Genomic DNA, 21,596 nt, shown 5'->3' with positions numbered 1-21,596 from the left:
ACAGATATGTGTTAGCATACAGTATTTGTTTTTCTCTTTCTGACTTACTTCACTCTGTATGACGGACTCTAGGTCCATCCACCTCACTACAAATAACTCAATTTTGTTTCTTTTTATGGCTGAGTAATATTCTATTGTATATATGTGCCACATCTTCTTTATCCATTTATCTGTTGATGGACACTTACGTTGCTTCCATGTCCTGGTTATTGTAAATAGTGCTGCAGTGAACATTGTGGTACATGTCTCTTTTTGAATTATGGTTTTTGTATGAATATGTTTCCTTATATTCTAGTGACAAGAGGCTTATATTTGACTATAAAGGCAGGATTTGCCTAGGGCAAGATCAAAAGTGCTGCCACTGATGATACATTCTTATTTAGTGGATTTCAATTTTATTATTAAATGTCTCAAGAAATTTTGGAAGTCTGCTTTAGGCATAGTTTGCTGCAATCTTTTTTTGTTTTTGCATGCTTTGCCCTTTTTGTGGATGTATGAAATTGGCAATGATTTCTTGAGAGTTAATTTTCTACTCTTTTGAACTTTTAGTTCTCTCTAGTCTCCATTTCAGCAGCAAGTGGCAGTTCAGGAGATGGTTATTCTACATCAGAGGTTAGAAACAAAATGACATAGTGGTGGGTATGTTTTTGGTGATGTTATTAGATACACAGTTGAAAAAGATTACTGGAAACTTGAAAAGGAAAAAATGCATAGAAGTTTAGTGAAATCTTAATAAAAATTACCTTTTTATTAGAGTTTAGAAATAAGGGATTTGCATCCACTTTTAAGTCCTAGAGAGAAGAGGCTCAAACAGTGATAGAAAAGATTAGTGCATTTTCTGATTAAATTTAGTTAGCCTTACTCAGTTGCTGTGTTTTTGCTTCAGTAGAAAATACTATTTATATTTTTAATTACAAGGGAAAAATTTTTCACTCTAATAAAAATTTTAAACTGGCAGATATTAAAGTTTTTAAGAGAAGAAACCATGGTAGAGTGAAACATAACTGGTTGAAACTTCGGAGGGTTTTTCTGCCTATATACAGAACTTTATCCAAACCTTCCACATAGATAAGGATCTGTTCTTTTTGAAAATTTTCTACTAAAAGGCATCTCAAAACTTAGCAACACATTGCTAAGATTTAGCTATCACAAGCTGCTAATAAAGTGGAAGGAGATGTGGCCTAAGGGAGCCTGAATTTATATCCAAGTTCGGTCATTTAACTAGCCATGTAATGTGCAAATTATTCAGTTTGCCTGAATCTTGTCGTATAAATACAAATGCAAATGATGGTATCTCGCATTCAGTGCTGTGGTGGGGATTAAATGACAGGACATGGAACTTAATGGATATTTGGTATTTTTTTCTTTGTATTGGCAGGAAATGTGGACCTTAACAGCCTCATCCCAACCCTCTCATTTTGTAAGCAAGGGAAAAAAATCGGCTCTGTAGCAGTGATCAGTATGTGAATTAGAAGTCATAAACCATGGTTTGTTTATATATCCCTTACTCTTTCTGAGCCCTTGTCCCCATTACATACTTTTAAAAATCTCTTTTCCAAGAAAAAGACCCATTCAACATCTTTTCCAGTTTGCTAGTGTGCCTTCCCATAATGCAAAGGCTAGATAGCAGAAAAACTACATTTCTCAGCTATTGTATTGAGGATTTGGATGTGCTTTAGATTCCACCAAACAGATGCACTATTTATAAGACTCGAAATCAGAGTCTGTAAGAGAATCAGGTGTGTGAAGCATTTGTTTCACTGGTGTGAGTCAGCCCCATGGTTTTCAAACTTTAGCATGTATTAGAATCATCTGGAAGACTTATTGAAACACACATTGCTGGATCTTGCCCCCAGAGTTCCTTATTCAAATGGTCTGGGGTGGGGCCTGAAAAGTTTACCTTTCTAGCAAGTTTCAGGTACACCCTCTTTCAGAGTCTAAATTTTTTTGCTTTTTGACATCCCAAACTAATGGTCATTTTGGCAGGTTGACTCATTTATTCATTCAAAAAGTATGCCTGCCATATGCCAGGATCTCTGCTAGACTCTGGGGACGTGATGGTGAGTAGAAATGTTGCTGTCCTCATGAAACTTCTGTTGAAATAGGAGAGACATTCTTAGTTGTATGTTAGCACAAGTGTAACATTTAGATGAAGACAAGGAGTAATTTGACTTGTCAGCAAAGGCATCACTGAGGAGCAGATGTCTAATCTGCAAGTTGAAGGATGAGGAGGAATTAAGTAGGCTAGGCAGGGAACAATCCATTTCCTAGGCAGAGGGAACAGCGTGTGCAGAAGCCCTAAACTGGGAAAGGGACTGACAAGAATGGGTGACTGAAAGAGGCCTTTGTAGTTAGAGTAGAAAGGATGAATTTGGGAGAGTAGAGTAGAAGTAGGGAGCAAGTCAAGAGTGAATACTGTCAATTAGTTCGGAACCATTACAGCAGCCTAGGTGAGAGAAAACGGTATCTTGGACTGTGGTAATGCTGGCAGAGACACAAATATAGTCAGTTTTGAGCCATGTTTAGAGGTCTTTTGTTTTTTTAATTATATAGCTTATTGGGTTGAAGTACATTGCAGAAGTTGCAGGTTGATTGATTTTTACTTTTTTCTCTTTAGGAATCATCCATCCTGCCTGTGCTATTGGATGAATGGAAAACTCTGATTTAAACAAAGTACTAACAAGGAATTGTCCTTGATTTCTGTACTTCGTAGCATTCCTCAGAATTCTTTTTACATCTTTTCTTACTGTAAAAACTGCATTTAAGTTAGAAAATGAAGCAATTGAAAAGGAAAAGGAAAAGCAATTTCAGTGTACAAGAAACTCAGACCCTTTTGAAAGAAATTACAAAAAGGAAAGAAGTCATTTTTTCCAAGCAGCTCAATACAACAATTAATGTGATGAAGCGAATGGCTTGGGAGGAGATTGCACAGTGTGTGAATGCTGTAGGAGAAGGAGAACAGAGAACAGGGACAGAAGTGAAAAGGAGGTACCTTGACTGGCGAGCACTTATGAAGAGAAAGAGGATGAAGGCGAACATTAAGCTAGTTGGTTCGGGGTTTCCCCTTCCCACATCCGATTTAGATGATTCTCTCACTGAAGAGATAGATGAAAAGATTGGATTCCGAAATGATACAAATTTTGATTGGCAAAATGTGGCAGATTTCAGGGATGCAGGTGGATCCTTAACTGAGGTCAAAGTGGAAGAGGAAGAAAGAGATCCACAGAGTCCTGAAGTAAGTATTAGCCTGTGTGAACCCTCTTTTTATTTCTCCATTTCTGATATGAAAGTTTATTATAGACCAGGAACAGTTAAGAAATTCCCAGATTTTCAAGCTAACTTAAAAATAGTACATAACAAAGTCATTCCATTTTTTTCCATCTTAATATCATCAATCTCTTTCTTTTCACCTAAATATACTTCTCTTAATTATATATATTAATGATGTCAGGTAATAGTAAATATTTTTCAAAATTCAAAGTAAATGGTTTTGTGTGCTCAAACAATACAGAAAGCTTTTAAGAAATTCTTAGACAAATTAACAACCATGAAGTATAAATAAATACTGAGAACTACTTTTCTCTTTTAGTTTGAGATTGAAGAGGAAGAAGAAATGTTGTCATCAGTCATACCGGATTCCAGGAGGGAAAGTGAACTTCCTGATTTCCCCCACATTGATGAGTTTTTTACTCTGAATTCAACACCATCTAGGTCTGCATATGATGAGCCCCATTTGCTTGTAAACATAGAGAAACAGAAACTAGAATTGGAAAAACGACGGCTTGATATTGAGGCTGAAAGACTGCAGGTAGAGAAGGAACGCCTACAGATTGAGAAAGAGAGGCTGCGACAGTTAGACATGGAGCATGAGCGGCTTCAGCTGGAGAAGGAGCGGCTGCAGATTGAAAGAGAGAGGTTGAGGTTACAGATAGTCACCTCAGAGAAACCATCTTTGGAAAATGAACTTGGTCAAGGAGAAAAGTCCGTATATCAACCACAGGATATAGAAACAGAGAAGTTAAAACTTGAGAGAGAACGCTTGCAACTAGAAAAAGATAGGCTGCAGTTTTTAAAATTTGAATCAGAGAAGCTGCAGATTGAAAAGGAGCGCTTACAAGTAGAGAAAGAGAGACTACGAATGCAGAAGGAAGGACACTTGCAGTGATCTATCTAGATCTCCATTTATCAATCGTTTGTAAACCATAGGCTTAGATAATATAAAAACGGTAGCAGGATTAGCTGTATTTTTTTTTTCCTGTTTAGTATTAGTATTTTCAGGGCTTCCCTGGTGGCGCAGTGGTTGAGAGTCCACCTGCCGATGCAGGGGACACGGGTTTGTGCCCCGGTCCGGGAAGATCCCACATGCTGCGGAGCGGCTGGGCCCGTGAGCCATGGCCGCTGATCCTGCGCGTCCGGAGCCTGTGCTCCACAACGGGAGAGGCCACAACAGTGAGAGGCCTGCGTACCGCAAAAAAAAAAAAAAAAATTGGTGTTTTCAATAGGAAAAAGATAGTTATTTGTGGGTAATTATATGCTTAAGTAGTATATTGTATAAAAACTATGTGCCCTTGCATAAACAGTATAGCAAAAACTATTGTGCTATACTCTTTAAATTAGTAAAATTACATAGTCTTGTCTAATCTGTGCACTCAGAGTTTACAATTATGTCTGTAAAATTCTAGCTCAATAGTTCTCAACTGGGGGTGACTTTGGCTCCCAAAAGATACTTGGCAGTGTCTGGAGACATTTTTGGTTGTCAAAACTGGGCAGTGGGGCATGTTGCTACTGGCATGTAATAAGGAGAGACCAGGGATGCCTACATCCTGCAATGCACAGGACAGCCCCCCACAAAAAAGAATGATCCAACCCAAAATGTCAACATTGCTGAGGTTGAGAAACCCTGTCCTAGCCTGACTGAGCACCTCTTCAGCTTTGTTTCAGTTTCAGAATATTAAAACCTCAGATATTTATGTGGGAGTTACTTAAATGGCCCAGAACTTTAACTATGAAACATTACTGTGTAGTATATTGAATATAGAAAGTTATGAAGATTATAGGTATTTTATTCATATGTTTCCATCTGTAAATAACGTGAGTCAGAAAACAATGTAGGGAACATCAGAGATTGTCTAAAGTGGGTCACTTTGAAAAGCAGTTCATTCGTCTAGCTATTGATGCTTTAGATACCACGCACACTTTTTAAGCTTTAGTTAGTTACGCTTTCTTCTTTGACTTCATTGTCTTAGTTTAGACAAAAATTTTCATTTCAGACATGTACTGAAATCTTAATGTAAGTGGTTGAAGCTAGTAAAAATGTTACCAATTTAAAAATGGTACCCGTAGTCAATGAGCTTGAACTCGGTAAGTGGTAATTTGATTTTTAAAATAGATAATAGCTATTTGGAACTGGGAGTGGGGGTGGGGGGAGAATGTCCTTGTATCCAATAGTAATGATGATGGTGATGAAATAATGATAGTAGCTGTGTGTTTTGAATTAGGGAATCACTGCACACTACCTGACCTAATCTGTAGAAAACTGAGAGTAGTATCTATTATTATTCCTGAATCTGAGGCTTAGAAGTCATACAGTGTGTAAATGGCTAATTTCATATATCATGATGTATTTTGTCTTTGCTCCTCCCTGTGCAACAAAGTATGTATCTTTAGTCCCTTTGGTATTTATTCTGAGACCAAGGGCTTGCTTAATTTGGTGATTTGCCTTCAGTCCCCTGAAGGTACTTCTTCCACAATCCAGGTGATTCTAATGCACACTAAAGTTGAGAATCACTGCACGAGATCACTTTGTATTTTCCCATTTCCAGAGCTGATATGTAGCCTTAGTATATCTCTTCTATTGACAGGTACTACCTTGATTCTGCATTTGGTCCTTGTTAATTTAAGAATGTCTTGAAACCATATGTGACATTTGAGTATGGGTATATAAGGAAAAAATATACTTCTTCTTAGTTACCTTGACTTTGAAATAGTGTTATTTTTCTATAACTGAAATAAATGCTTCTACCATAAAAATAAAATTTGCCTATACTAACTATGTGAACGTTTATCATTTCAAGTGATGCTCAGTGATGAGGGTTGAGGTTGTGAAGCCTGGAAAAGAGCTTTATCATGGTGAGTGGGGGAAAGGGGCCTAAACATTTGTGTTAGACATTGTGCTATGTGCTTTTTTTATACATTATTTTATTTGTTTCTCAAAACAATCCTGAGCTAAGTCATGTTAGCCCTACTTTTATAAGAAAGGAAATAGTGCCTCAGAATACTTGAAAAATGATATGCCAATACTGACCCAAGATTTTAGCATAAGAGCTCTAAGGAGAAGGAGTATTGAAAGTTTGTAGGTGTAATTATAAGTATTGTAGCTTGGTCACTTGCTACTTGTGAAAGTCATTTAATTTACTCTGTGATTTGATTTCCTCATGTGTAAAATGAGTGTAATGATATCTGCTCTGCCTGTGCTTCATAGTTCTTTTTTTGTTAATAAAATGGTATTGAAACTATAGGCTATTTTAAAATAGGCTATTTTAAAGGCAAGTTGATATTAGTGTTACATTTAAGATCAATAGATGTTAATTTCCTAGAAGTAAGCATTGAAGATAGCCAATATTATTTATGGATGGAGCATTCTTGGTTACTATAAGTAAGAGACTTAAAAAAAAAAGCATCAGCTTAATATCTTCCAGGGCTTTGGTTGAGGAGCCTTGGGTTTCTTAACCCTGCCCCAGGTATAGATGGATTGGGTTGGGTCACTATAGTAGGAAACTTCATTGCTGCATTTCTGAAGTGGTAGGCACACTGGGAGTGAGTCATTTTGGTTATTTCTGTGTAACAAACCACTCCAAAACAGTGGCTCATGTTGCTTATGATTTTAGAGGCAATTAGGCTGAGCTCAGTTGGGTGGTTCTGATCTTGGCTGGGTTCTCATGGTCAGCTGCAGGTTAGCTAGGCTGTTCAGCTTCTGGGGGTGTTAACTGGATATTGGTTTGGGGTGGAGGGTTGTCTTAGCTCTCCTGATGGTGTTTAATCCTTTAACAGGATTTGTTTTAATGGCGATGGCAGGAGTTCAAGAGCGAAAGAAGTGATTCTCAAAGTGTCTTGAGGTCAAGGCTCAGGACTGGCACTTCACTTCTGCTGCACGATACTGGCCAAAAACAAATCATCGGGTCAGACCAGAGTTGACAGGTGGGGAATCGAGTCCACCTCTTGATATGAGGAGCTGTAAAGTCTTTGCAAAAAATGGGGATACAGAGAGGGGTGAGGAATTGTGTTCATTCTCATAATCTACTACACAGTCATTTTGGTTTGCCTGGGATACTCCTGATTATACCAGTGGTATTGGTAGCTTATCTGGTTTAGCATTTGTCCTAGGTAGAAATACCCCAATATGGGCATTAAATTATATTGTCATCCTGATCTTGAGGAACACCTTCATCCCTTTTGTAAGGATGCTGATTTAGAAGAAGAAAGGGGCCATAAATTTGTTTATAAACACTATAGTCTTTGTGATTGAAGAGAATTTTTGCTTAACTTCTTTTTTCTACCTAATTTGTCCATTTTTTATTACTTTGCTTCCTCTTTTCATTTTTCTACCTCTTCATGCTTTGTCACTTATATCCTGAAAATAAAAACAGATCATAGTGCTTCCAGAATATTTTGTTTTAAATTGGTAGCTACCTTTCCTACCTCTCCTTAACTTTTTTTTTGTTTTGAAATCAAAATTGTTTTCACTGGGTTGCTCTACATTTGTTTTAACATTATACTTCCCCCCAAATAAATTAATTTTTTAAATACAGGTGACCCATTGAACAATGTGGGGGTTAGGGGCACTGACCCCCCTATGCAGTTGAAAATCTGCATGTAACTTTTGACTCCCTGAAAACTTAACTACTAATAACCTATTCTTGACTGGAAGCCTTACTGATAACATAAACAGTTAGTTAACACATATTTTGCATATGTATTACATTCTGTATTCTTACAACGGAGTAAGCTAGAGAAAAGAAAATGTTATTAAGAAAATCATGAGAAAGAGAAAACACATTTACAGTGCCATAAACAGTGTCTGTTTACAAGATGAATTGTCTGTCTTGGCAGTATCTACATCAATATTGTGTTATATGATACAAAACACAGTAGATGTTATATGTATTACACCAGACATCAAAAATGAATAAAATATGAAAAATTCATTTATTTACAGGTATGATGCTTCATGCATTGATAATAAAGGAGCAGCAGTATGATTGCTTTATGGTAGCCTAGTGTAATCAATATAATTAATTTATGGTAGCCTAGCCTATACACTAATGAATGAATCGTTATAAAATTTTTATGAAATATAGTATACAGTCATATTCATTATAGAGTATTGGAAACATTGTTACATTTAAAAAAATCATTGTGATGATAGGCTGATACTGTTTCTCCAATTATGAGAGAGACATACTGTACAGTAATGTAATACTTTGAAAACAAGTTATAAAATAGCAAGAAAACTAACACATTACTAATCTTATATTAAATATCACTCACCTTATTCCTATATAAGGATAGGCTTTCCACTTATATACAAGTCTTGCACATGATGTTCTACACAGTGAATACTTAGGTGATAATGACTGTGACACAAAAACGTCTCATACAGTTCTTGCTGTACAGTTATTATATTTTCACATGCAGACACACAAACAACAGATAAGTTTATTAACAGTACAGCATAGTGATTATTTACTATTCATTAAGTGGAAGTGGATCATCATAAAGACCTTCATCCTCATAGTCTTCACCTCGAGTAGGCTGAGGAGGAGGAGGAAGAGAAGGAGTTGATCTTGTGGTGGCAGAGGCAGAAGAGGTGGAGGAGGTAGAAGGAGAGACAGGAGAGGCAGGCACACTCAGTGTAACTTTATGGAAATACATTGTAATTTCTGTCTTTTTTGCTTTTTCATTTCTCTAGAAATGTTTTAACATGGTACCAAACCTTCCACTATCTGCTTTAGTTTTGGTGCCCGTATCAGAATGGTCCATGTTGTAAAAGAAGTCAAATGCAGTCTTGCATAATTGGAACACTTCTACCAGATTATCTAATGTCAATTTGTTTTCTGGCACTGCTTCTGTTATATCTCTTCCTCATCATCTGGTTTGAAAGCACTCATCTTCATCAAGTGGTCTTCTGTTAATTCCTCTGGTTGTGGTGTCTATCAGCTCTTGAGTCTCTCCAAGATCCATATCTTGAAACCCTTCCCTCACCCCCCACCTTTTTTGGTCATGTCCACAATCTCTTTTATGATTTCCTTGATTGGCTCTATCATAAGTCCTGTGATGTCATGTAACACAACTGGACACAGTTTTCTCCAACAGGAATTTACAGTTCCAGGCTTAATGGCTTTCACGGCTTTTTCTAAAATAACCATGACATCTTCAATGGTGTAATCCTTCCAAACTTTCATGATGTTCTGTCAGGGTTCTCTTCCATTGTGTTGATAGTCCTTTCCATAGAGTACCATGTGTAATGAGCCTTAAAGGTCCTTATGACCCCCTGATCTAGAGGCTGAATTAGAGATGTTGTGTTTTGGGGGAAGTAGATCACTTTGATGCCTTTGATGTTGAACTTATGGGGTTCTGGGTGGCCAGGGGCATTGTCCAATAGCAAAATAACTTTAAAAGACAGTCCCTTCCTGACAAGATATTTTCTAACTTCAGGGACAAAGCATCTATGGAACCAGTCCAGAAAAAGGGTTCTCATCGTTCAGACCTTCTTGTTGTACAACTAAAAGCCTGGCAGCTGGTGTTCATCTTTCCTTTTCAAGGCTCAGATGTTAGCAGCTTTATAGATAAGAGCAGTCCTGATTATAAACCCAATTGTATTTGCATAAAAAGTAGAGTTAGCCTGTCCCTCCCTGCCTTAAATCCTGGTGCTCACTTCTCTTCCTTACTAATAAATGTCCTGCATGGAATTTTTTTCCAGAATAGGGCACTTTTGTCTTCATAAAAAACCTGTTCAGGCAGATATCCATTCTCCTCAATGATTTTCTTAATGGTGTCTGGGAACTTGTCTGCTGCCTCTTGGTCAGCAGAAGCTGCTTCTCCTATTATATTGGCATTTTTAAAAAGCCAAACCTCTTTCTAAAATTATCAAACTGTGCTGGCATTAAATTCTCCAGCTTTAGATCTTTCACCTTCCTTTTGTTTTAAATTATCATATAATGACTTTGCTTTTTCTTGAATCAAATTAGAGCCTATAGGTATGCCTTTCTTATAGCCACCCTGAACCCATCTAAAAGCTGCATTTTCAATATGAGATAAAAAGGTATTTTGCAAAAGTGCAAGGTTTTCACACCTGCTGCTGGAGCTGCAGTGACAACTTCATGAATTTCCTTTTCCTTTTTTACAATGGTCCTTATGCGGAATTCATTTATCTTGAAATGGTGGGCAATCGCAGCTGCAGACCTTAATCTACTCTTCACATCAAGCAATTCAACTTTTCCTTATAAAGTTATGACTTTTCTCTGCTTCTTGGGAGCATTTCCAGCATCACTAGTGGCATTTTGTATGGGTTCCATGGTGTTATTCAAAGTTGATGGTATTGCACTAAACACGATAAAAAATACACAGGAACTGTGAGAGATCACTTTTAACTGTGGTATGCAATTTACTGGAGAGGTAAACTGCTCATACAGAGATGATTAGCATCACATGGCATTTTAAGCTGATACAACACGAGCTCACCACAATAGCAACAAAAGGTGGCTATGAAATTATTATAGTGTTACAATAAACACTACAGTTAATTTATGCAGTTATTTAATACTGGATTTTTACATTTGTTTACATTTCTTTGGACTATGAATGGTGCCATATATGGTCTATGTGTGTGTAAGTTTTGATAAATTGTAATTTTTTATAATAGATTTTTGTATATTTTGATAGTAAATAATGAAATAGACTAGTACCTACGTATATTTTATGCATTCATGACATATCTTTTTCTTATGTTTTTGATATTTCTAGGCTATGCAGTTCATCTGTGAGTTTTTTCAAATTGTCACAAATCTCCAAAAAGTTTTCCAGTATATTTATTGAAAAAATTTGCACATAAGTGGACAGCTCAAACCTATGCAGTTCGAAGGTTCAACTGTATATAACTTTTGTCAAGGCTTTCTAGTTGCTATCCTTAGACCTGAAGTTGTAACTTCTAAAGCTCCCAGAATATTAAACACCTGTTTCATTTTTTGACCTCTAACTTCTTTTTGACACATGCTGAGCCTTTAGAACATACATATCAGGTGGCATTTTGTGCAGTGCCTTAATTAAAACCCAGATGAGAATTGTCAAAGGTATCACTTTGAAATTTCTCCCCAATGCATATCAAAAAGGATTTAGCTTAAACATAGTGGGAAGAAAACCAAAGAACATATCTTCTTGGGGGAAAAAAAAGAGTTGTTGATTAAATCTCAGGAGATTAATTTACCACTGTAGATAGAAGCATTGAGACCATGCTGAATTGAACTGAGACCAGAAGAAATGAGAAATTGACAATGATTATAAAATTTGAATTTTGATAAATATATTCTGAGAAGAACTTTCTTGATATGAATTTTATCAGGGAAAACCCTTTATTATTTACCATTTATTTTCTGATGTGACCCATTCATCTTTAAAAAATTTTAATAAGTTGAAATATAAAATCCATCTACTCTGGTGTCAATTCCTTTCAAATCTAAATTTCCAGTTCCAACATTTGAATTGAACTATAAACCTGTATTTTCAATTGTTATATGGCATTTCACCATGTATAGTTTGCTGTTTTCTGAAATACATGGTATATGCCAGAATCAAATTCATTAACTCCCTTCTCTCATATCTGTAAATTATCTTCCCTATGCAGTTGGTATTATTTGTACCAGATTGTTTGGTTGGAAATTTTAGTGGTGTCTTCTAATCCTTTGCCTTTTTCAATCTGCTCATGTTGTTAAGTCCTGTATTTTCTTCTTTTGATGGCTCATTCCAACCTCCTTCAATCTCACATGTAGTCTTTGGCATCGTGGCATTTGCAGTCTGTATCTCAGGAGTCTCCTGATTCTCAGTTTGCTTCTATTTAATCCTCCCTGTATGATACTTCCAGAATAGATTTCATAAAGTACTGTGTTCATTATGCCCTGAGAATTAACAGGACGTGAACTAGTGGAAGAAGAGCAGAGCTCTGGAAAGACCATAGGTCCAGTCTCAGCTCCACTTTATCAGCTGAGTGATGTGGGGCAGTTGGTGTTTCTTAGTCATGGTTCTTCATCTCTATTACATTGAATATCATGCCCTAACTCTAACTGTGTTTATATTAATAAAATTAATATATGAGAATGCAGTTAGAATTTAGAAATCAGCTTAAAGACATTACACATTTTTCTTCCTTGTAACAAGGATTCCTTCTGAATCAAGTGTAATATCCTCAGATGTTCTTTGCCTACCCTAAGATTGTCTCATACCAACATAAATAGGTTTGTCAATGTTCTTTCCAAATACTCCATGAAGTTTTCTTCCCTTTTCCTTTGATCATGTTGCTTTTACACTTGAACTTTTCAGTTTTTATCCTAGAGTGACAATCAGAAGAGAAAAGCTTTTTTCTATATGGGGACTTAGTCATTTCTACCATTCTCTACCATAATTAAAAATATAAAAATGAATTTCCCTGAATAAAATTGAAATATTTTATCATATAAATTTGGTATCATTTTAACAAGTTGATGTATAGTTGACTTACAGTATTATCTTAGTTTTGGGTATACAACATAGTAATAGTATATAATAGTAATTTGATGTTTTTATAGGCTATACTCCATACAGAGTTATTATAACATATTGACTATATTCCTTGCTCTGTATATTACATCCTTGTAACTTATTTATTTTATACCTAGTAGTTTGCACCTCTTAAAGCCCCTCACCTATTTTGCCCCTCCACCCATCCCTCTCCCCTCTGGTAACCACTGTTCGTTTTCTATATCTGTGAGTCTGTTTCTGTTTATTTGTTTTATTTTTTTCTCTTTTTAATTGGGGTATAGTTGCTTTACAATGTTGTGTTAGTTTCTGTTGTACAACGAAGTGAAGCAACTATATGTATACGTATATCCCCACCCTCCTGGGAACTCTCTCCCAACCCCACCCCATCCCATCCATCTAGGTCACCACAGAGCACCGAGCTGAGCTCCCTGCGCTATACAGCAGGTCCCCACTAGCTATATGTTTTATACATGGCAGTGCACATACGTCAATCCCAATCTCCCAATTCATCCTCCCCTCCCCCCATGTCCACACATCCATTCCCTATATCTGCCCTGCAAATAGGTTCATCTGTACCATTTTTCTAGATTCCACATACATGCGTTAAAATACGACATTTGTTTTTTTCTTCCTGACTTACTTCATTCTGTATGACAGACTCTAGGTCCATCCACCTCATTACAAATAACTCAGTTTTGGTCCTTTTTATGGCTAATATTCCATTGTATTTATGGGCCACATCTTCTTTATCCATACATCTGTCGATGGACATTTAAGTTGGTTCCATGTCCTGGCTATTGTAAACATTGCAGCAGTGAACGTTGTGGTACATGTCTCTTTTTGAATTATGGTTTTCTCAGGGTATATGCCCAGTAGTGGGATTGCTGGGTCATATGGAAGTTCTATTTTTAGTTTTTTAAGGAAACTCCATACTGTTCTCCATAATGACTGTATAAATTTACATTCCCACCAACAGTGCAAGAGGGTTCCCTTTTCTCCACACCCTCTCCAGCGCTTATTGTTTGTAGATTTTTTGATGATGGCCATTCTGACTGGTGTGAAGTGATACCTCATTGTAGTTTTGATCTGCATTTCTCTAATAATTAGTGATGTTCATCATCTTTTCATGTACCTTTGGCCATCTGTGTGTCTTCATTGGAGAAATGTCTGTTTAGGTCTTCCACCCACTTTTTTATTGTGTTTGCTTTTTTGATTATTGAGCTTCATGAGCTGTTTGTATATTTTGGAGATTAATCCTTTGTCACTTGCTTCGTTTACAAATATTTTCTCCCATTCTGAGGGTTGTCTTTTTATTTCATTTATGCTTTTCTTTGCTGTGCAAAAGCTTTTAAGTTTAATAGATCCCATTTGTTTATTTTTGTTTTTATTTTCATTACTCTAGGTGGTGGGTCAAAAAAGAACTTGCTGTGATTTATGTCAAAGAGTGTTCTTCCTATATTTTCCTCTGAGAGTTTTATAGTGTCCAGTCTTACATTTAGGTCTTTAATCCATTTTGAGTTTATTTTTGTGTATGATGTTAGGGAATGTTCTAATTTCATTCTTTTACATGTAGCGTCCAGTCTTCCCAGCACCGCTTATTAAAGAGACTGACTTTTCTTCATTGTATATCCTTGCCTCCTTTGTCATAGATTAGGTGACCATCGGTGCATGGGTTTATCTCTGGGCTTTCTATCCTGTTCCATTGATTTATATTTCTGTTTTTGTGTCAGTACCATACTCTTGATTACTGTAGCTTTGTAGTATAGTCTGAAGTCAGGGAACCTGATTCCTCCAGCTCTGTTTTTCTTTCTCAAGATTGCTTTGGCTATTCAGGGTCTTTTGTGTTTCCATACATGTTGTAGAATTTTTTGTTCTACTTCTGTGAAAAATGTCATTAGTAATTTGATAAGGATTGCATTGAATCTGCAGATTGCTTTGGGTAATATAGTCATTTTCACAATATTGATTCTTCCAGTCCAAGAACATGGTATATCTCTCCATCTGTTTCTGTCATCTTTGATTTCTTTCATCAGTGTCTTATAGTTTTCTGAGTACAGATCTTTTACTTCCTTAGGTGGGTTTATTCCTAGGTATTTTATTCTTTATGTTGCAATGGAAATGGAATTGTTTCCTTAATTTCTCTTTCTGATATTTCACTGTAAGTGTATAGGAATGCAATCGACTTCTTTGCGTTAATTTTGTATCCTTCAACTTTACCAAACACATTGATTAGCTCTTGTAGTTTTCGATGGCATCTTTAGAATTCTCTATGTATGTACCATGTCATCTGCAAAGAAAAGAAGTTTTACTTCTTTGGATCTTCTTTGGATTCCTTTTCTTTTTCTTCTTTGTTTGCCATAGCAGGACTTCCAAAATTATGTTGAATAATAGTTGCAAGAGTGGACATCCTTGTCTTATTCCTGATTTTAGAGGAAATGCTTTCAGTTTTTCAACACTGAGAATGATGTTTGCTGTGGGTTTGTCGTATATGGCCTTTATTATGTTGAGGTAGGTTCCTTCTATGCCTATTTTCTGGAGAGTTCTTTTTATCATAAATGGGTGTTGACTTTTGTCAAAAGCTTTTTCTGCATCTATCGAAATGATCATACAGTTTTTATTCTTTAATTTGTTAATATGGTATATCACATTGATTGATTTGTATATATTGAAGAATGCTTGCATCCCTGGGATAAATCCCACTTGATCATGGTGTATGATCCTTTTAATGTGTTATTGGATTCTGTTTCCTAGTATTTTGTTGAGGAATTTTTTGTTGAGGAATTGCAGAGGAAGGAACACTCCCAAGCTCATTTTCCTCAGCAGTGTTTTGGAAGGGTATGAGGAGGATAGGTGTTAGCTCTTCTCTAAATGTTTGATAGAATTCACCTGTGAAGCCATCTGGTCCAGGACTTCTGTTTGTTGGAAGATTTTTAATTGTAGTTTCAATTTCATTACTTGTGATTGGTCTATTTATATTTTCTATTTCTTCCTGGTTCAGTCTTAGAAGGTTGTACTTTTCTAAGAATTTGTCCATTTCTTTCAGGTTTTCAATTTTATTGGCATATAGTTGCTTGTAGTAGTCTCTTATCACCTTTTGTATTTCTGTAGTGTCAGTTGTAACTTCTTTTTCATTTCTAATTTTATTGATTTGAGTGCTCTCCCTTTTTTTCTTGATGAGTCTGACTAAAGGTTTATCAATTATGTTTATTTTCCCAAAGAACCAGCTTTTAGTTTCATTGATGTTTGCTATTGTTTTCTTTGTCTCTGTTTCATTTATTTCTGCTCTGATATTTATGATTTCTTTTCTTCTACTAACTTTGGGTTTTGTTTGTTCTTCTTTCTCTAGTTGCTTTAGGTGTAAGGTTAGTTTGTTTATTTGAGATTTTTCTTATTTCTTCAGGTAGGATTTAATTGCTATAAACTTCCCTCTTAGGACTGCTTTTGCTGCATCCCATAGATTTTGGGTTGTCGTGTTTTCATTGTCATTTGTTTCTATGAACTTTTTCATTTCCTCTTTGATTTCTTCAGTGACCTCTTGTTTATTTAGTAGCGTATTGTTTAGCCTCCATGTGTTTGTGTTTTTCACAGTTTTTTTTTTTCCTATAATTGATTTCTAATCTCAGTGTTTTGGTTGGAAAAGATGCTTGATACGATTTCAATTTTCTTAAATTTACTGAGGCTTGAATTGTTACCCAAGATGTGATCTATCCTGGAGAATGATCTGTGTGTACTTAAGAAGAAAGTGTATTCTGCTGCTCTCTGATGGAATGTCCTATAAATATCTATTAAGTCTATGTGGTCTATTTCATTTAAAGCTTGTGTTTCCTTACTTATTTTCTGTCTAGATGATCTGTCCATTGGTGTAATTGGGGTGTTAAAGTCCCCCACTATTTTTGCATTACTGTCAATTTCCCCTTTTATGGCTGTTAACATTTGCCTTATGTATTGAAGTGCTTGTATGCTGGGTGCATAAATATTTATAATTATTATGTCTTCTTGGATTGATGCCTTGATTATTATATAGTGTCCTTCCTTATCTCTTGTAATAGTCTTTATTTGAAAGTCTATTTTGTCTGATATGAATACTGCTACTCCAGCTTTCTTTTGATTGCCATTTGCATGGAATATCTTTTTCCATCTCCTCACTTTCAGTTTGTATGTTTCTCTGGGTCTGAAGGTGGGCCTCTCACTGTTGGGGCCTCTCCCGTTGTGGAGCACAGGCTCCGGACGCGCAGGCTCAGCAGCCTTGGCTCACGGGCCCAGCCGCTTCGCGGCATGTGGCATCTTCCCGGACCGGGGCACAAACCCATGTCCTCTGCATCGGCAGGCGGACTCTCAACCACTGCGCCACCAGGGAAGCCCCGGGTCTTTTTTTGTATCCATTCAGCCAGTCTGTGTGTTTTGGTTGGAGCATTTAATCCATTTATATTTAAGTTAATTATCAATATGTATGCTCCTATTGCCATTTTCTTTATTGTTTGGGGTCTGTTTTGTAGGTCCTTTTCTTCTTCTTGTCTTGTGTTTCCTGCCTAGAGAAGTTCTTTTAGAATTTGTTGTAAAGCTGATTTGGTGGTGCTGAATTCTCTTAGCTTTTGCTTGTCTGTAAAGCTTTTGATTTCTCCATCAAATCCAAATGAGATCCTTGATGGGTAGAGTAGTCTTTGTTGTAGGTTCTTCCCTTTTATTACTTTAAATATATCCTGCCCCTCCCTTCTGGCTTGAAGACTTTCTGCTGAAAAAATAGCTGATAACTTATTGGGATTCCCTTGTATGTTATTTTTTGGTTTTCCCTTGCTGCTTTTAAGGTTTTTTCTTTGAATTTAATTTTTGTTAGTTTGATAAGTATGTGTCTTCGTGTTTTTCTCCTTGGGTTTATCCTGTATGGGACTCTCTGCACTTCCTGGACTTGGGTGACTATTTCCTTTCCCATGTTAGGGAAGATTTCAGTTATAAACTCTTCAAATATTTTCTCAGACCCTTTCTCTTTCTCCTCTTCTTCTCGGACCCCTATAATTCAAATGTTGCTGTATTTAATGTTGTCACAGAGGTCTCCAAGACTGTCCTCATATCTTTTCATTCTTTTTTCATTATTCTGCTTTTTACAGTTATTTCCATCATTCTGTCTGCTGGCTCATTATTTGTTTTTCTGTCTCAGTTATTCCTTTATTGATTTCTTCTAGTGTATTTTTCATTTCATTTATTGTGTTGTTCCTCACTGTTTGTTCTTTAGTTTTTCTACATCCTTGTTAAACATTTCTTGTATTTTCTCAATCTGTGCCTCCATTCTATTTCCCATATCCTGGATCATCTTTAGTATCATTACTCTGAATTCTTTTTCATGTATGTTGCCTATTTCCTCTTCATTTATTTTGTATGTAGGTTTGTACTTTGCTGCTTTGTCTGTAACATGTTTTTCTTTGGTCTCATTTTTTTTTTTTTTTGATGAGTGGGGATGTGTTCCTGTCTTGCAGGATGTTTGGCCTGAGGCATCCAGCATTGGAGTTTGCAGGCAGTTGGGTGGAGCTGGGTCTTGGTATTGAGATGAGGACTTTTGGGAGTCTGCATACTGATTAATATTCCCTGGGACCTGAAGTTCTCTGTTAGTCCAGAGACTTGGACTTTTGATTGTGTTGTTTGCTTTTTTGATTATTGAGCGGCATGAGCTGCTTGTATATTTTGGAAATTAATCCTTTGTCAGTTGCTTCATTTGCAAATATTTTCTCCCATTCTAAGGGTTGTCTTTTCATCTTGTTTATGGTTTCCTTTGCTGTGCAAAAAGCTTTTAAATTTCATTAGGTCTCATTTGTTTATTCTTATCTTATTAATATTTCCTTTCTTCTGCTGACTTTGGGCTTTCTTTCTTCCTTTTCTAATTCCATTAGATGGAAAGGATTTGAGATATTTCTTGTTTGTTGAAGTGAGCCTGTATTTGTATAAACTTCCCTCTTAGAACTGCTTCTGCTGTATCCCATAGATTTTGTAAAGTTTTGTTTCTATTTTCATTTTTCTCAAGGTATTTTTTTTAAGTTTTATTTTGTTTTTTTTTTTGTTGCCCCATTGGTCTTTTAGTAGCATGTTGCTTAGTCTCCATGTGTTTGTGTCTTTTCCCCAGGTTTCTTCCTGTTATTGATTTTTAGTTTCTAATTATTGTAGTTGGAAAAAAGGCTTGGTATAAATTTCAATCATCTTAAATTTATTGACAACTGCTTTGTAGCCTAGCATATTATCTATTCTGGAGAAAGTTCCATGTGCGTTTGAAAAGAATGTGTATTCTGCTGTTTTCAGATGGAATGTTCAATGGATATGTATTAAGTCCATCTAGTCTAAAATATCATTTAAAGCCACTCTTTCCATATTGATTTTGTTTGGATGATCTATCCATTGATGTAGGTGGATATTTGTATTACTGTCAGTTTCTCCATTTATGTCTGTTAATATTTTCTTTATATTTAGGTGCTCCTAAATTAGGTGCATATATGTTTATGAATGTTATATCCTCTTCTTGAATTGACCCCTTTATCATTATATAATGCCCTTCTTTGTCTTTTGTTTTAAGACTTAAAAAAGTCTATTTTGTCCAATATGAGTATTACTACCCAGATTTCTTTTCATTTCCTTTTGCATGAAACATTTTTTTTCTGTCCTTTCGCTTTCAGTCTGTATGTGTCTTTAGTTTGAAGTGACTCTCTTGTAGCCAGCATATAGATGGGTCTTGTTTTTTTATCCATTCAGTCACCCTGTGTCTTTTGAATTGAGCATTTAGTCCATTGACATTTAAAGTGATTATTGATAGGTATGTACTTATTGCTATTTTGTTACTTGTGTTCTTGTTGTTTTTGTAGTTCTCTTTTCTTCTTCTTTTAGTGTTTTCCCTGTGGTTTGATGATTTTTTTTTTGTTGTATGTTTGGATTCCTTTCTCTTTGTTTTTGTGTATCTATTGTAGGTTTTTGATTTGTGGTTACCATGGGTTCATATATTTTGATCTATAAAACTACTTGTTTTAAATAGATAGTCATTTAAGTTCAAACACATTCTAAAAGCTCTATATTTTTTATTTACCCCTCCATGTTTTAGGTTTTGGTGTAATATTTTACATTTTATGTGTATCCTTTAGCTGCTGATTGCAGTTATAGTTGATTTTACAATTTTTGTCTTTTAACCTTGATACTAACTTAAGTGGTTTATCCATTGAATTTCGTATATATTGACATTTATCAGTGAGATTTTTCTTCATATATTTTCTTATTTTTTTGTTTCATAGCCTTTTCTTTTTCACTTAAAGAAGACCCTTTAACATTCTTGTAGGGCTGACTTAGTAATAATAAACTCTTTTTTTTTTTTTGCTTTTCTGGGAACTCTTTCTCTCTCCTTCAATTCTGAATGATAACCTTGCCTGGTAGCGTATCCTTGGTTGTATGTTTTTTTCCTTTCAGCACTTTAAATATGTCATGCCTCTCCCTCCTGGCCTGCAAAGTTTCTGCTGAAAAATCAACTGATACCCTTATGGGAATTCCCTTGTATGTGACTCTTTGTTTTTCTCTTGCTGCCATTAAATTCTGTCTTTATTTTTAACTTTTGCCTTTTTAATTATGATATATCTTTTTGTGGATCTCTTTGAATTCATGTTGTTTGGGACTCTCTGTGCTTCGTGGCCTTGGATATCTGTTTTCTTCTTCAGGTTAGAAAAGTTTTTAGCCATAATGTCATCAAATACCTTTTCTGCCCCTTTCTCTCTCTCTTCTCCTTCTGCGTACCCTATAATGCAAATATTTGTAACTTGATTCTGTCCTAGAGGTTCCTTAAACTATCCTAATTAATTTGTCTTCTCTATGCCATTCTGATTGGGTGATTTCCACTATTCTGTCTCCCAGGTTTCTTATGTGTTCTTCTGTTTCACCTAATCTGCTGTTAATTCCTTCTAGTGTACTTTTACTTTCAGTTTTTGTATTTTTCAGTTATGATTGGTTCTTTTTTATATTTTCTAGTTCTTTGATGAAATTCTCACTGTGTTCTTCTATTGTTTTCCCAAATTCAGTAAGCATTTTTGTTACTACTGCTATGAAGTCTTTATCAGGTAAATTACCTATCTCCATTTCATTATGTTCCCTCCCACCCCCAGGGTTTTATCTTGTTCTTTCCTTTGGAACATATTCCTCTGTCTCTCATTTTGTTTGACTTTCTCTATTTTTATCCATGAAATTAGGCAAAACAGTTACCTATCCTGGTCCAGAAGGTATGTCCTTGTGTGAGAGCATCCTCATGTGGTTTGTAGCTGCCCAGTGGTTTTGGTTAGAGACTTGGATCTGAAGCATGGATTGTCTTTCCCAGGGTGTACTGGCAACCAGTGGTTTGGTGGAGGGTAGGTCTGCAGTTTGAGGGGCTAGAGCTCAAGTCTGGTGCAAACAGGGGCTTCTCTCAGGGTCAGTGGTGGTCTCTGACTTGGCTGGGGGTAGGCCAGGGCCCAAGAGGCTGGAGCCATAGTTCTGGTCTCGTTCCACTTCTCCTCAGGGTGATGGTGGTCTACACCTTGGCAGGAAGCAGTGCCACAGCAGGACAGCCTGTAGTAGGTTGGTGTGGCCTGGGGGCATGCTGGGGTGGTCCTGGCAGGCTGGCTAGAGCACCAATCTGCTGCCTTTGTGCTGGGACTCAGAGCAAGCAAGTCTGTATGCATGTTCTTCAAGAGCAGAGTCTTGGTTTCCTACAACCATCTGGTAAGCCCCACTGGTTTTCAAACCAGCCAAGGAGGTTCATCCTACCTAGGGAGGATCCCTGAGCCCATTATATCCCCCTCTTCTTCTGGGTCACC

General features: G+C 36.3%; 1 protein-coding gene across 6 annotated transcripts in view; it reads left to right on the top strand.

Moving 5' to 3' along the window:
• Nucleotides 1–21,596, top strand: part of MSANTD4 (Myb/SANT DNA binding domain containing 4 with coiled-coils) — a 40,031-nt gene that overhangs the window by 7,821 nt on the left and 10,614 nt on the right. For 3 of the 6 annotated variants that reach the window (XM_067750886.1, XM_067750887.1, XM_067750888.1), the window contains exons 2-4: nt 2,618–3,235; nt 3,590–6,129; nt 7,051–7,197. In XM_067750886.1, the coding sequence (XP_067606987.1) occupies nt 2,774–3,235; nt 3,590–4,165 (1,038 nt within the window). In that variant the 5' untranslated portion in view covers nt 2,618–2,773 and the 3' untranslated portion in view covers nt 4,166–6,129; nt 7,051–7,197. Of the gene's footprint in view, nt 1–1,525; nt 2,061–2,617; nt 3,236–3,589; nt 6,130–7,050; nt 7,270–21,596 lie in introns of those variants that run through there. The other 3 variants (XM_067750891.1, XM_067750889.1, XM_067750890.1) reach the window with 3 other exon arrangements.

This window comes from Pseudorca crassidens, chromosome 9 (assembly GCF_039906515.1).
Source record: "Pseudorca crassidens isolate mPseCra1 chromosome 9, mPseCra1.hap1, whole genome shotgun sequence".
Taxonomy (NCBI): domain Eukaryota; kingdom Metazoa; phylum Chordata; class Mammalia; order Artiodactyla; family Delphinidae; genus Pseudorca; species Pseudorca crassidens.
This window is presented reverse-complemented; position numbering and strand designations above follow the sequence as displayed.